The sequence below is a fragment of the Cordyceps fumosorosea genome (assembly GCF_001636725.1).
Source record: "Cordyceps fumosorosea ARSEF 2679 chromosome Unknown scaffold_23, whole genome shotgun sequence".
Classification (NCBI taxonomy): Eukaryota; Fungi; Ascomycota; class Sordariomycetes; order Hypocreales; family Cordycipitaceae; genus Cordyceps; species Cordyceps fumosorosea.
Window position 1 is genome coordinate 185,691 of NW_017387323.1, and position 15,155 is coordinate 200,845.

The window sequence follows — 15,155 nt, forward strand, 5'->3', positions numbered from 1 at the left end:
CATGATGATTGACCATGTAGTAAGTATATTGGTTTTGATGTTTTTGTATTCAGACAACTATTCACCACACTGCTGACGGATAAATAGCCAGACACAAATTGGCAGCCGTTGGTGAAATGTAATATCCGGTATCATGCCGGTTTGGGTATCAAAGTTCCTTCCAATCCAATCTCGTCCTATACAACGCGTCTCTAAGCGAAAAGCTGCTAAGCGCAAACGCAAAAACACCTCCCTCCACTTGACATTAGACACCGAATTCTACTCCGTATTAGTCACTTCCAATCAGCAACCGCCTGTTTTTCCGGATCACCGCGTTCAGGCCCTTCTCCAGCTTTTCCGTATCCTTGCGCGTGGCGGCCAGCGCGGCGTCGGCCTCGTCAACGCTCATGAGTGCCATGGCGCCGACGCTGCGGGCGCCGGCACCCTTGACCATGTCAACGTTGCCACCAAGTGTCAGGCCTGGTGGAGCACCAAAGTCGTGAACGGGGCGCGCTCCGCCGCTGTCAACTGCACTGTAGATGCCGACGCCGGCGGCTGCTTCGGGCCCGTAGAAATACGGCGCCAGTGAGTTGAGGCTCGCGGCGGCGGCATCGCGCAGGGGAGCTAGGCTGCCAGACGCCGCCGCGGCTGCTTTGCCACTCGCACCAAGGTTGAGGCGCGGCAGCACGTACTGGTTGATGTAGCTCAGCGCCTCGTCGCGCTGCAGCTTGCCGAAAGGATCTTGTGACTCGGGCCGAAATGCGCTAGGGAAGATGTTGGGCCGCCCATTAGGCACCGCACGACCCTTGACAATGGAAAACGCCCCGGAACTTTTCTGGTGGCGAGGTGATGTGAAGCAGCCAGCGCTCTCAGCCGTCAAAGCCACCGCTCTCTGCAACTCCAGAAAATCGTCTTCTTCTTCTTCCGTCAATCTGCGGATGCAGTCTCCATAGGGGGTGAGAAGCACGCGGCTGCCATCTAAGCGGCACTGCTTCCGGACCGGCTCGTAAGACGCAAGGACTGCGAGGTCCTCGGGCAGAATCTCACCGCACTTGCATCCAATGTCCTTGCAGGAACCAGGCTTGTTGCCAGTGACTTGCTGCTGCTTAGCGAAGCAACTCAGCCCAGCGACTGGCTTGAGAAGATTGAGCCTATCAACGGTTCTAGCCCAGAGGCTCTGACGAATATCTGCAAAAACAGTCGAAGGGCCCTGAGGAGGCGCAGCAGGTTCATCATCTTCCGATGTTGGCTCCTGCACTGTCGGTGCCGGTGGTTGTGATTGTGGTTGTGGTTGTGTGGGAAGGAGCACGGTCTGCTCCAGACCCTTAGGCGTCTTCTCATCGGGCTGTGCTTTCTTCTCTGCAGTTGATTCATCTTCTTGTTCCACATTTTTCGGCACTTCCTTGGAAGTTCCGGCTCTTGACACACCGCTCGTGGAGGAAGATGCGGCCTTTTCCTTGACTTGTCTCTCTTTCTTCTGCTTCTTTTTGTGGCTAGTTATGGGCTCATGAACAGCTTCCTCAGCGACAGCTGCCTCGGCAATGGCTTTGGTATCCTGTTTCAAAGCATCTTTCCGCTGCTTGCGTTGCATGCTCTTGGTTACCGTACGAACAGGCGCGCTGCCAACTCTGCTGGGTGGAGGGGAGCCAGCCCGAGACGCTGACACAGAAGCAGAGACAATGGACGCACTATCGCTAATAGTCTCGCTCACTGGTGTCTCCGGGCGCTGTCCGCCGGAAAGGATGCGCGTTGCCACAGGCGACATGATGGAGGGCGACTCAATCCTGGCCGGGGTCATGACCCGTAGTGTCTTCGGTCCTGTTCTGGGTGTCGCAGCAGGACGGGTAGTTGCCTTCTCCTTCTCATCCGGTTCGTTGTCGTTGTTCAAAGAGCCACGACGACTGTCACCGAAACCCTGGCTAGTTCCTGACCGTTTACTTACAACCTGCTTCGCTTGAAATGAAATATTGGGTATGGCAATTACCGGGGCGGGAGACGCGGTAGATGACCCTTTCGCAACAGTGGGAGAGTTTAGAGCAGGAAACTCTTCATCCTTTAGAGTTTTCTTCTTCTGTGCCGGCTCTGCCTTGACAGGAGGAGCTGACGCGGATGTCGACACCTGCTCTCGGGAGGCGGTTAAAGATCTTGGCTCGAATCCAGGAGGGGGTCGTCTCGCGCTTGCTTCGGGGGAAGGATGGCCGTGACCAGTGACACTTGATCCAGCAGACGCGTAGCTTTGACTGGGTTCAGGATGCCCGTGCGAATGCGTCGTCGTAGCATATCCATCAAATGATGTGGTCAGATCGTCCACTTCATCTCCAACCAGAGCATCGACCGAGCTCGCTGCATCTGCCAAAGAAGGCAATTCGTCATCTAGCAGAGTAAATGTTAGTCCATGGTATTTGCAAGATGTGAGCGGGTAATGCCAGATGCTACGAAATGACAATTTCAAATATAAGAGGAGGGAGTCTCGCTACGGCTTCCATCATCGAGTTCCACAGTATACATGAGTTTAAACAAGATAAGAATAAAGGGGGTATAGATGCTATATTTCGTCCATCAACGCCCCGCGGGACTCAGGCGAGCTGTTAACGTACATGGGGGAACTGTGGAAGACGATGATGGCTTGCCTGACTTGACCCCAAAAACAATACCCCTCCCTGCCCGCTGCCCGTGTTGGGCGTATAATATATATATAAATAACAAACTCCAGTGCGGCAGCGAACAACCAGCCATGCTGTGCTGTGCCACGCACGCAAGGAAATGACGTTATGTCGAAAATCTCTTTGGCTCTCGGCTTGAGTAACCCTGATCTCGCAAACGCCTGCTTGATCGAACGCGTGTCCCATGCCGCTCGGGCAAAAGCAATCGAGCTATCCCCGTGATATGAAAGTATACAAACGCCACCACAGTAGCTCTTGAAAGAAATGCGTAGCAGTGCATAAATCATAGAAAAGATAAGAAAGGAAACAGTCATGGCCGTGGCACATCATCGACTACCAACGGCCATAGTTGTACATCATGTTGGGGTTGTTGTACCCACCTTGGTTCTGGCCGTTGAACAGCCCCTGTCCGGCTCCGGCATTGCTCTGCGTTTGGTGCTGCATCCTGGCTTGTAGGATGCTCGGGTCTGCAAGATCTACTAAGCCACTCCCCCCCGAGGAGGAAGTGTTAGCATGTCTATGCTTCTTCCCCTTCTTCTTCTGCTTCGAGGCGAAGTCTTGGAAAGCTCCAGGATGGTTGCCATAGAGCGATGCAAGGAGACCGGAAGCAGGAGCTGGGGTAGAGGTGGATGGGTACTGGCTTGACAAAGAAGATAGAAGGGACTCACGCTTTCCTGATTCGTGGCTTTGATTGCTTCCACGGTTTCGTCCAAGGAGGCTTTGGAGAAGATCATTTGAGTTGTCTTTGGGAACATTGTACCCTGAAGAGCTGAACCCTTGAGCAAACATGCTCGGTGGTGTTCCGGTAGACTTGAGGCCAGGAGGAGGACCAGGCATCGAGCTGGCGTAGAACTGGTTGCCCTGAGACTGAAAGGAGCTCGGCATCATCGAGGATTGCTGAGCCATTATGCGAGGATTGGCAGCTAACTTGATGTTTGTCGCTGATGCGCCGCTTTCGTTGGCAAAATTGAAGCGAGACGACTGACGGTTGTGGCCCTGGCCTTGGCCCTGTCCCAGGAATGAGTTGCTCGGCCCACCAATGCCTGGAGGGAATTGTTCAGTATACCCTGCCTGGGAACGGAGGCCCATCTGATGAGGTGTCATAGATCTGGGAGTCGCTGAAGTGCCGACGCCGCCAAAGGCCGAGCCGGCAAGTGATGGGCTAAATACGCCATCCGTTGAGCTTCTTTGAATGGGAGTTATGTGTCGTTGGCTATATGGGTGCCCGTCTCCGAGCCGGTCTCTTCCCTCTGGCTCCCCGCCCAGGGCAAGGCTGCCTCCAGTTTCGACATCATCTTCTGAGCCTTCAGGGACTTCGATTTGGTCCTCGTGTGCGGTGCGCGAGTCTTTGTCTTCCCGCATCACCCTCCGCTTCTCACCTCCGCGAAGATCAAACCGAGGAGGGCCACTTTCTTCGCCAGGCTGCGTTGTGCAATTAGGTAACGTACACGTGCTAAGTATAGCAAGTAATTGCTTGATCGCGCTAGGTGGAGAAACAGACTTGGTTGCACGGGGAGAGTTGCTTCGTGAAGCGGGTGCCGCAGATTTAGACTTGGACGACGACGCCTTGGACCCGGAAGGCTCCGGGACGTCTATGGGCTCTTGCTTCTCCGGAACCGCTGCGGAGACCGCGGGGCTAGAAGCAGCACCGCTAGTAGCATATGATCCCCTACGACTGCGTACTGGTAGTCTGGCCCAGTTGGCAGACGAAGGGAGAGCAGACGAATCCCCGGCATCCGATTCTTCTTTGCTCAGCGATCTGGCCATGGCTTGGGCAACTGGAGCGGGGCCGGAGACAGGGACTGGCATTGGCGGTGGTGTCGGGTGAGAAAGCTGTCGCGAAGAAGCTCGAGAAGGGCCGCTGCCGCCGGGTAAAGGGCGCTGAGTGTGAATACTATTCATAGAAGACAGGTCCTGTCTCGTATAGCTGTCTTCTTCGTCGCCTTGCTCATGCAGAAACATGCAGCCAGGGTTGTTGCATTTCTCATTCTTGAGCCAGGCGGAGCAGTATTTAGTCGTACCGTGCTGCGCCTTGAGCACTCGGTCGCCGTTATTAGAGCCATGAACAGCTTGGATGCAGCGCATAGCCTCGTCCGGAGTCTGAAATGTGACATAGATGCCCAGTGAATGATGCTGGCCGTCGGGGCTTTTCCGGTTGCTGATCGAGATCTTTTGGATGTTGCCGTATTGACCAAAAAATTCGTGCTTTCGTAAGGTCTTCAACAGGTCGTCTTCGCGTACGTTGGGCGCCAGACCGGTAATGTAGACTAGGTTCTTTTGTACAACACGTACACCGACCAAGTTTTTGCGGGTTTCCTTTTCGGCCTCGCGCTTCAAAACTTCTTTTTGCCGTTGCTCTTGCACGCGCTTCTTTTGGTTCTTCTGAATGTTGGCGCGAAATTGCGCCACCCTAATAGCGGAGATTGTCAGTAACTCCTGAGGTGGCAAACGCCCAAGAAAACTTACTCTTCTTGTGTAACCACCTTGTACTGTATTGTTTTCTCGTCATAGGGTCGCCGACATGCCGGACACAGGCCATTCATATTATTCTTGATGTTGTTGAAGCAGAACTGGCAGACCTATCGGGGCAGCTGTTAGCTCCTTCCTGGGAGCCTCGCTTGGGGCTTTTGTTAAGTACATACCTGGTAGCCGCAAGGGCACGGTCGAAAATTCTTATCCGATAGGTCGAACTCTTCGATGCACAGAGGGCTGAGGCGAAAGGTTAACACCTCTCGAAGGAAGCTACGAGCTTCCTCGCACCGCGCCTTCATGGCGCGAACGAGCGTAAACTTACCAGACATCTTCCTCTTCGTCTATGAATGAATCTTGGGGCGCCATGGTATAGCTTTTTGAGTTGTGAAAGGAGTATAATACAAGAACGCGTCGAGGCAAACGGCCACTTCTTATGAACAGGAGGTTGTGAATGTTGCACTTTAGGTTCGCACGGTTCTTACCGCGAGAAAGTTACAACCGCCTGACGCCCACATGGGACTAGACTAGTTTCCCAGTCACGTGATATTACGTCGACCCACCCTCAGAAAACCATTAGTGTAGTACATGCGTTTTCGGTGAGTCTCGCCAGTGCTAACAAGTATATTACTAATGCCGGCAGATCTACGGAAACTGCGGTACTGCGCGCTGTTAATGTGTTAATCCAAGACTCTGGGGGCAATGCTGAGAAGAGCAGCCATTGACTTATCGGCAACCATCACCCTCAAGTATCCAGTCGTCAATTGGCCGCATCAAGGCACCCAATTGGCTATGGCTACCAAGATGACGAGAAGCGGCTCCCTAGCTTCAGCTTTGAGGCCAGGAAAGCAGTCCCTTCCGGCTCGCAATCTCCAGGCCACCCGCGGCATCTCGACCTCGACGCCGAAGTTGGTCGCGATGCCCAAGGACGTGCAGAATATGAGAATGGCTCCCCGCGACCACATTGGTGAGCTCAAGGCGCCAATTTTCAACCCTGCCGACAAGTACCAGAGCAAGTCCGACAACATGCACCGCTACGGCGCCTGGGTGATGGGCTGCCTTCCGAAATACGTCCAGCAATTCTCCGTTTGGAAGGATGAGCTTACCATTTATATTTCTCCCGCTGGTGTCATTCCCACCTTTACGTTTCTCAAATGTTCGTCCGCTTGAAATACCTTCGGAGGCAAACAAGGCTAACCGTGGTTCTAGACAACACCGCCGCCGAATTTACGCAAGTCAGCACCGTTACTGCTGCCGATTATCCCACCCGCGACAAGCGCTTCGAAGTTGTGTACAACCTGCTCTCCATCCGCCACAACTCCCGCATCCGAGTCAAGACCTATGCGGATGAGACCTCTGCTGTTCCCAGCATCACCAGTCTCTTTGACGGCGCCAACTGGTACGAGCGTGAGGTCTACGACTTGTACGGCGTCTACTTCACCGGCCACCCGGATCTGCGCCGAATTATGACCGACTACGGTTTTGAAGGTCACCCTCTTCGCAAGGATTTCCCCCTTACCGGCTACACCGAGATTCGATACGACGAGGAGAAGAAGCGCATCGTCACGGAACCGCTGGAGCTGACCCAGGCCTTCCGTAACTTCGAAGGGGGCTCCAGTGTTTGGGAGCAAGTGGGCAAGGGAGAAGACCGCAAGCCCGAATCTTTCAAGCTTCCTACGCCGAAACCCGAAGAAAAGAAAGAGGAGCCTAAGAAGTAGAAAACTTCTATCCTGTAGTGTACATTCCCTTTGCAGTCTTACCATTTGCAACAAATACAAGCTCTTCTGTTCAACTAGTAATGTATCTAAATTGATTGGCTTTCAAAGCTCAATATTTATCCTGTAAGCACGAGGCGATTCACGGCAAAATCCACAATGACATAGCAAACTGCCTTGATATTATCTGCCTATCACATATCGACGCGTTCTTTATATTTCAAAACTTGACTAGTCGCTATGCCTACCCTTTCCGTTAACGCTGTTCCTCCCGACACCGCCAAGAAAGAGATGACGTGGACAATGAAAATCCGGTTGGAGGTTTTAGGAAGAAGAAACAGAGGTTCAAACAGAAAAAAGAAACACACTCAATGTCCATCTCGCCCAATACAGTATGCCCAATCTCAAGATTGACAAATGATATAGGACTTGGCCTCGGAAATTGATGTATTACCCCCACTCGGATGTGCCCAAGAAAGAAGGGGGGAATGAACAGAAGAGTAGAACTCCACGAGATGCAAAAATAAGAAAAAGAAACAAACTCCGGGAAGCGATGCACGACGAGCGTCTTGGCCCCCGTGGTGAAAGAGTGCCCAGCGTTAGATAATCGCCCTCGTGCATAGTCATGTTGACATAGAAAGCCTCTCACCAAGAATATACATGTAGCCAATGTGTCGGCTGAAGGGACGGATGGCTTCAGTTTTCGCGGTACTCATAATAGTCCTTCTCCCCTTTCTCATATGACTTGGATTCACCGTAATCGTAGTCGTGCTCTTGGCTATCTCCATGGTCATCTTCGTAAATCTGGGCGTCATCGACGTAGTCAACCGAGCCATCGTTACCAGACTCGGCGTACTGGATTGTGGACTGTTCATCGTTGGCATTAGTCAGGGCTGGATCGTAACCGTATCTTCGCTTCAGGGTATACATACGCGGTGATAATCGAAATTGTACTGGTCCATATCCTGTTGATCACCGTCCCCCTGTTGCGCAAGATACTCCTGTTCTTGCTGCTTGCGCCTAGCTTCCTCCTCCAAACGTTTCTGTTGGGGGGAAATCGGAATGTTCATTTGTGGATGCATAGCCTGAACAATAGCCAGATAGCTATACATGAAGTTGCTGAGCAGAACCTGGCTTAGTAGAGGTCGGCGAGGATTAGCCAACTTGATATGCGCCATGCGGTAAATGGCACGCTCTTCCAGCAGAGGAAACCTCGTCCAGTTATAGTCAACATCTGGCTGTAGTGGCTTGTAGATCGGCTCGTCCGGTACGTGCAGCAGGGAGTGCTTTTTAGTGCTCTTCTCCTTTTCTTTTTCTTCCTTCTTCTTGCCACTGCCAAATATCGACGAGAAGATATTACCATCTTTTTCTCTCCTCGAATCGCTCTTTCTCAAGCTTTCCTTTTTTCTTTCTTCTTGCAGTTTGCCATCAATTGAATCACGGTCTAGCACAAGACTTTCGCGTCCTTTGGGTGCTGTTTTGTCGATCGAGGTTTGAAGGACATCCAATCGAACGTTATCTTGGGCCTTTTCCGCAAGCGCCTTGGCCTTGGACCTTTTGCTCTCGTCCTTCTTTTTGTCATCAGTCACACCTTTGAGCCATTTCCAAGCACCGCTAGACTTGAAGCTAGATGCTTCATCGTCTTTGTCCTTTTTCGACTTCTTCTCGCTCTTGCGCTCATCCGGGCCAAGTGTAGGGATGAAGGTCAAGGCGTCAGTCCTGGTGTTGCCGCCGCCTGGCAAGCTCGGGTTCGAAGCCAATCCCTCGCTCAGAGTTTGAGACTGTGCTGTCGGCGGGGGCGACTTTGCCGTATACTGAGCTTGCGAGTGCTGCTTGATTTGTTGGTGCTGCTGAGTTTGGTTTTGTTGGGATTGGGGGTGTACGTTTTGCTGATGATGTTTCGTGGAAGGCAATTTGCTCGCATCTTTCACTCCCGCATCACGAGTGCTGTGCGATGAAGCCTGATCCTTGGTGGCATCCGGTTTTACATCATCACGAGGGCCGTCTCTCTGTGAGGATGATCTTTGAGGGAAAGAATCTGAGGCCTTTATCTCTTGAGTTGGTGAAGTTGGCGAGGATGGTTGTTGTGTGATAGAGATGGTTGGGGGCGAGACTGCCCTGCGAGCTGAGGTTGCCTCTTCTGCTTCAGGCTCTATTGTGTCGTTGGATGTGTTGGAGCCTGGTGCCGTGCCTTCAAGCGCTGCAAGTGCAGTTGGCGACTCCTGTGCAAACTTATTCTGGCGGCGAACGGCACGATTTGGTCTTGAGAAGTTTTCCTGAATCGGCTCTGAACTGACCCGTTCTAAGCTGCGTTCTCTCGGCGTATCAGGGAGGGGTGGGCTCGTCGTCGACAAGCTCTCACTCTCTTGCCGGCGGCTGGTACTGGGTCGTGATATGAATCCTCGATTCCCGGTACGAAGGCTCCCCCCCTTGCGATATGTTGTTCGTGTTGATCGACGGAGTCCCATGCCAGGAGCCATGGGCAAAATTGGCATGTCGTCTCGGTTTACTTGCGAGTCGCCATACTGAGCTTGCGTCTCTTGTGAGATCCTTTGGACGGCCCCGGCCGGGTCTTTCACCAGCTCATCCAAACTAAGTTCGTGAGAGCGATTGGACCGACGTGACCTTTGTCGCTCCAATCGCTCGGCGCCATCCATATATCCATCCGCCCCAGAACCGCTAGAGTTGACTATTTGGTGGGAGAGCATAGACTTTCGACGTCGTAGGGAGCTCGATTCGCTGCCATCCCTGTCACCATCCACTGATAAGTGGCTCTCGCCAGAGCGTCGTCTGATGGAGTTGACTCTATTCTCCAGGAATGACTTGAATTCTGAGGGAGCCAGCTCGGGGTGGACTCTGGCCGGTACCCAAAGGAGGCGCGAAGGGTCATCCTCATCGTCATTACCACTTGGCGCTATTGGGGGGATGGAAGACAGAGTCATTGGCATGTCCGGATCAACTGGGTTCCCAACATCCATGGACAAACGGCGTAACGCCTGCAGATTACTGAGTTCCAGGGCGATGTCGTTTGGGTTGTCAATATTTGTGAGGGGAAACTGCGAGCCAGAAGCGTCGGCTTGGACCTCTCGAAGTGACACGGGAGAGGAGGGCGTAGACGGCGCTTGTCCACGTTGGCCCTGTTCGAGGGAACTTGATCGGTGCATCGAGTTGGGCAGATGTGAGGCTGGCGACTTTCTAGACCCTTGGTCGTGATACAAGTTTTGTGCCGTATTGGAGTGATCGGCACCGGATCGTGTGGGAGGTTGTCTGCCGTTGCTAGTGTGCGAGCCGAAGTGAGCGTCGGGCCGCCCTATCTGTTCTTGGTAGCCGTCGTTTATGTAGCTGAGAGGTCGGTCATTCTCATTAACAGAGTCATCTTCGTCGCCGTACATCGTTCCGATCGCTTCTGTGACATGATGACTGGGGTCGGATATCGAGAGCTGTGTCGTATGGCCGCGTTTGACGTTGAAGTTGTCACCTAGTCTGGATTGCGGCCCTTGCGTCTAGAGGTATTGTTAGTTTAGGGACCGTAGCATATGCACATAGTAGGGCGCGGCTTCTCCGAGACTCAACGGTCCACCGGGGAAGCAAATAGCAACAAAGCCAACTGGTGACCATGGAGGCGGTACTGTGAGCCATCAGAACGCACCATCGTTGAGGGTGGCATTTTGACCAAAGACGAGGCCGACCCGCCAGAAGTCCCCGTGAATTTGCGGTCTCAAATATTACAATGGATGGTCGTGGCTATTCACTGTTGTTCTGCATGTAGGGATACTAGGGTGCGGTCGGCGCGTAGTGGCGCTGTCGTCAAATCGGGGGGTCAAGAAACCCGACGACTCCTGAGGACGGCGGCGGTCATGTATCGTTGTCGCAGGGTACCTGGGAGAAAATGCGAAGGAACAAAGCGATCGTAGAGGGCGTCCTTTGGCGGATGCTGGAGAGAAGTTGCAGAGCGCAGTGTATGGTGGGCGATGCCGCTGCTGCGCGAAGTGGTAAGTGACGGCGACGGTGCTGTTCTTGGAGGCTTGCTTGTCTCTGGCTGTCTCATGGCGCAGCAACCTGGAGAAGTCACTGGTACCTGACTGGGCTGGCATACGGGGCCAAGGAAACAGGGCAAAATCGCAGGAAGCTTTGGGGCGCCCCACAAGGTACCTCCATGTACCTATCAGTGCGTCGCGGTTGGCAAGTCTTTGCAAGTCTACCACGAGTTGACTTTGCTTCCAAACGCCGCCCACATCACGTGGATCATACGAGGAGGTACAGTTTGAGTGAAAAACACGAGGTTATAATAAGAAGTCTGGTAGTTTCGGATTGACAGCGTTCTTCTTCTTGATAAATTTGCGGATATAGTTGCTATTAAGTGTCAAGTATTGCGCCAAGGTGGAAATCACCCGCGGGTTCAACATCACATTCCAACCAGCTGCCATGTCCGCGTGCATTGGCTCTGGGGCTCCCTGGCGGGTTCTATGTGTGGCTGCTTGCTGACTGTCTTCAAGCCTCATGCCTCATTCAGTCAAAGCTTGTTGTTGGCTCGCGCCTTGTACTACATCAACAAGTACATACATCGTCTACCGCTGGGCAATGACGCTACCCTGATACACAAACTGTCTACAAGGGCTAACCCTTGATTTCCAGTGGCCTCAGTCGGGGTGCCATTGAAGTTGGTCAACCGCCTGCGTCCATGCGGCTAGTTAGTAGATAACAGATGGGCAAGGTCTTCTACCTACTGATATTACGCCGTAGAACACTTTGATACACCCGTAGTGTAAACGACAACTCGGGTTCCATTTTGCATGACTGACACACTGCCAGCAAAAACTCAAGGGTGAGACATCGGACAGCCGCCGCGGAGAGGTAACGTCACTGCCAGGCACGTAATGCAGCACAACGGGGAGATGCAGTGGCCTGGCAGGTGAGCGAATTGATATTAGGTAGTACTCGGTTGAATGCCCTGTTTCTGTAGTGATCCTTCTGGGCGCTTGAAAGCGCCTAACCATCTACCTGCCAGGAAGCCGGTGAGTGCGCGGCGGATGTGACTTGACCATGAGGACCCAAACGAAAGGAGGCCGCCTTTACTAAGGCATGAACAAATCATGCCTACCTCTGTGTTGGTAGGGAGCTTTTAGATTTAAATATCGGGTACCCAGGTACATTAGCACAGCATGAAATTCTTGTCCAACAACCCTCACAACTTTATTTGTACTTGCACGCACAATATTGTTGTTTATTGGCAGGCAATCAGTCACCAACCGTTATGCCAGTATCACCCCAGGTCATTGCCCCACAGCCCATTTTCCCTGGAGCTTCCAAGTTGCTGGCCAGAAAATTATCCCCGGCGCCCCATTGCAGGAGCTATCCCAAAATTACCTATGGGCATCTCCAGCGACTGTGAACGCCAGCAGCACTCGCTCTGCGCTGCTCTAAAATCGCCTTTGCCGCAGCGCGCGTCGCAACATTATCCTCCTTCGCCTCATCTCCAACCCCCGACTTTCGCCATTTCGCCCTTTTGTACCCGGCGTCGCATCCTCCCTGGGTATTGCCTATCGTCCTTAATTCCAGACTCCTGTTTTAAGATAGCAGTTCTGCGCACATCTGTTTTCTCGCGATAGAATGGCCGCGGTACGTTTTTGCTCCTTGTCCCCTATCTTGGTTGCCTTGCAGCCGCCGTGCATGTCGGGGGCCGTCTCCAACGCGTGCTGCCAGCTGTAAAACGAGCTGCCGGCACAGCAGCAGGTGATACAACAAACGGGCTCATTCGTATTTTTCTCACCTCTCATGCGACTCCGTTCTCCTTGTTCTCCTCACCTTCTCTTCCTCCTTCCACTTTCTTCACATTCGCATCGACGACTTCTTTCGCGACATCGAGAAAAAAAGGGCCATGAGTCAATCATTCTATACTCCCCGGCCGCCGGCACCGACGAACGCACACCAAATTCCCATCCAATGGGGCCAGCAACGTCAGCAAAGCACGATGGCTAATTTGAACCAGCCTAGGACATACAACAACCCAGGCTACCTGCAGAACGGCGGTGTTTCCCAGCCCGGAGCTGCTCCTCTTCTGCCCAACCAAGGCCGTGTCATCCAGACTGGTCCCATGCGAGTCCTCTGTATCGCCGATGTTCGAGGTACTTACCACGTCGTCGTTTGCCTCCCCAGACTGCAAAACTAACTTTGACGAGGTAACCTGCGATCGCTCAACGAGCTTGCCAAGCAGGCTCGCGCCAACTACATCATCCACACCGGCGATTTCGGCTTCTACGATGATACATCCCTAGACAGGATCGTTGAAAAGACACTTAAGCACGTTGCTCAGTACTCACCCCTCATCTCAGAGCCCGTCAAGAAAGCCATTCAACAAGGCGGCCCCGGTCCCATCAAGTCTCGATTCCCCGCTAGCGACCTGCCTCTTTCCGAGCTCCCTCTTCTCCTCAGCGGCGAGCTCAAGCTTGATGTCCCCGTTCATACAGTCTGGGGTGCTTGCGAAGATGTTCGTGTTCTCGAGAAGTTCCGATCCTCCGAGTACAAGGTCCACAACCTCCACATCATTGATGAGGCCCGGTCGATGTTGCTAGAGATTGGCGGTGTCAAGCTGCGTTTGCTCGGTCTTGGTGGCGCTGTTGTTATGCACAAGCTCTTTGACAATGGAGAGGGCCGCACCACCATCGCTGGTGGACAGGGTACGATGTGGACTACGCTTCTTCAAATGGGCGAACTGGTAGACACGGCACACAGAGTTTATGATCCAACCGAGACTCGTCTCTTCATCACGCATGCCTCCCCTGCCCGAGAGGGCATCCTCAATCAACTCTCCGTCGCTCTCAAGGCCGACTTTTCCGTCTCAGCTGGCCTTCATTTCCGCTACGGAAGCTCCTACAACGAATTCAGTGTCAACCCCACGCTTGATCACTACCGTGGCAAACTCGCTGCCTCCAAGGCTTCGTTTAGCGACGTTTGGGAGACTGTCAAGGGTGAGGTTGAGCCTGCCATTGCCCAAAACGAAGCCCAGCAGAACCTTCTCAAAAATGCTCTTCAAATCGTTGAGAAGATGCCTACTACTGCTGCTGGTGGCAACCCCTTTGGCGGCCCTGTTAGTGGCCATGCCGCCTTGGGACAGGTTGACGAGAGTGCATTCAAAAACATGTGGAACTTCAACTTGGCGGATGCGGCTTTTGGCTATCTTGTTCTGGAGATCCAAGACGGACGCATTGGCACAGAGATGCGCGCCCAGGGCTTCAACTTTTCTCATAGAGGAGCTAAGCAACAGCCTGGCGCTACGGCCAGCGCGCCGGTCACTTCGACTTCTGCCAGCGCCCCTACACCACCTCCTGCGGCTGCCGCGCTTACTTCCCGTCCGGCCCCCGAAAAACATGAAAAGTCTGAGAAGCAGGTTAAGGGCTCCACGCCGGCAAAGCCGGCTACTCCTCAACCTAACCAGGGCAACGGTAACAAGGATGCGGAGAAGACTCCCGCTTCCGCCAACGGCGGCACTGACCCCGTTACTTCCCCCGCTCCCAAGATTGTTCCCTCCGATATTATTGGTTTGTTCATTATGAACGTTAGCACCGAGGACCAGTGTCGCGAACTATTCAATGATGAGGACAGGGCCAAGATTGTAAAGATCGAGAAGTGGGGCAACTCGAACAAGGTTGTTCAGTTCAAGACTATGACTGACCGAGACACCGCTATGGACAACCTTCCGGACTCTGTCAAGACGAGAACTTCGGAGGACCGCACCAAACCCTGGGTCAAGATCTTCCAGCCTCGTGAGACTAAGGTTGGCGCCCGCGGTGGCGCTGGAAATTGGGGCGGCAGTGCGCGCGGTGGCGGCAGTGCCAGCGGATATCGCAGTGCTGGAGGAGCCAGTGACTCCGAAAGCAACCTCCGTGGCGGTCGCGGCGGTCGCGGTGGCCGTGGTGGTCGTGGCGGTGACCGTGGCCGAGGTGGCCGTGGCCGTGGAGGCAAAGGTGATGCAAACACGTCTTCACCTGCCGGTGGTGCAGAGTAATCAAGCAGGAAATCACCATCTCGACAAGAGAAGAAAATCCTTTGATACCTGATAGTGGCAGAAGCAATCTCGTGGAGGATGATTGTCTTTTTAATAGTATTTTCTGCGCGGAGGAAAAAAAGAAGAGGGTGGGTGATTCCTGGTATTTGTACTTGATGATGCTACGGACATGTTTTCTGGCCGGTGGCATTGCAGATTTGCCTTGACATTTCCCGAGTTGTATTCCCAAGTTGTACGGAGTTCAGCCAGAGAGAGTTATTTTGTTTACTAAAAAAATCGAAACATTTATCCATTTACCCAGTGCTACTCTGAATGTGACTGTTC

At 53.2% G+C, this 15,155-nt stretch overlaps 4 protein-coding genes across 4 annotated transcripts; 2 read left to right on the forward strand and 2 right to left on the reverse strand.

Annotated features, from left to right (window-relative positions):
* Positions 1-268: 268 nt before the first annotated feature.
* ISF_07629 (Zinc finger, RING/FYVE/PHD-type) lies at positions 269-5,480 on the reverse strand (the record flags this gene model as incomplete). The annotated part of the gene is made up of 5 exons (XM_018851232.1): positions 269-2,352; positions 2,984-5,052; positions 5,109-5,221; positions 5,285-5,351; positions 5,437-5,480. The coding sequence occupies 5 exons, from the start codon at positions 5,478-5,480 to the stop codon at positions 269-271; spliced, it is 4,377 nt and encodes a 1,458-aa protein (XP_018701542.1).
* Positions 5,481-5,915: 435 nt separating this feature from the next.
* Positions 5,916-6,829, forward strand: ISF_07630 (NADH:ubiquinone oxidoreductase 30.4kD subunit; the record flags this gene model as incomplete). The annotated part of the gene is made up of 2 exons (XM_018851233.1): positions 5,916-6,267; positions 6,321-6,829. The coding sequence occupies 2 exons, from the start codon at positions 5,916-5,918 to the stop codon at positions 6,827-6,829; spliced, it is 861 nt and encodes a 286-aa protein (XP_018701543.1).
* Positions 6,830-7,522: 693 nt separating this feature from the next.
* Positions 7,523-10,493, reverse strand: ISF_07631 (telomere silencing protein Zds1; the record flags this gene model as incomplete). Its single annotated transcript, XM_018851234.1, has 3 exons — positions 7,523-7,693; positions 7,759-10,329; positions 10,476-10,493. The coding sequence occupies 3 exons, from the start codon at positions 10,491-10,493 to the stop codon at positions 7,523-7,525; spliced, it is 2,760 nt and encodes a 919-aa protein (XP_018701544.1).
* Positions 10,494-12,797: 2,304 nt separating this feature from the next.
* Positions 12,798-14,831, forward strand: ISF_07632 (Ser/Thr protein phosphatase family protein; the record flags this gene model as incomplete). Its single annotated transcript, XM_018851235.1, has 2 exons — positions 12,798-12,951; positions 13,006-14,831. 2 exons carry the CDS (start codon positions 12,798-12,800, stop codon positions 14,829-14,831), a joined length of 1,980 nt encoding a protein of 659 aa, XP_018701545.1.
* Between the last annotated feature and the right edge of the window lie 324 nt (positions 14,832-15,155).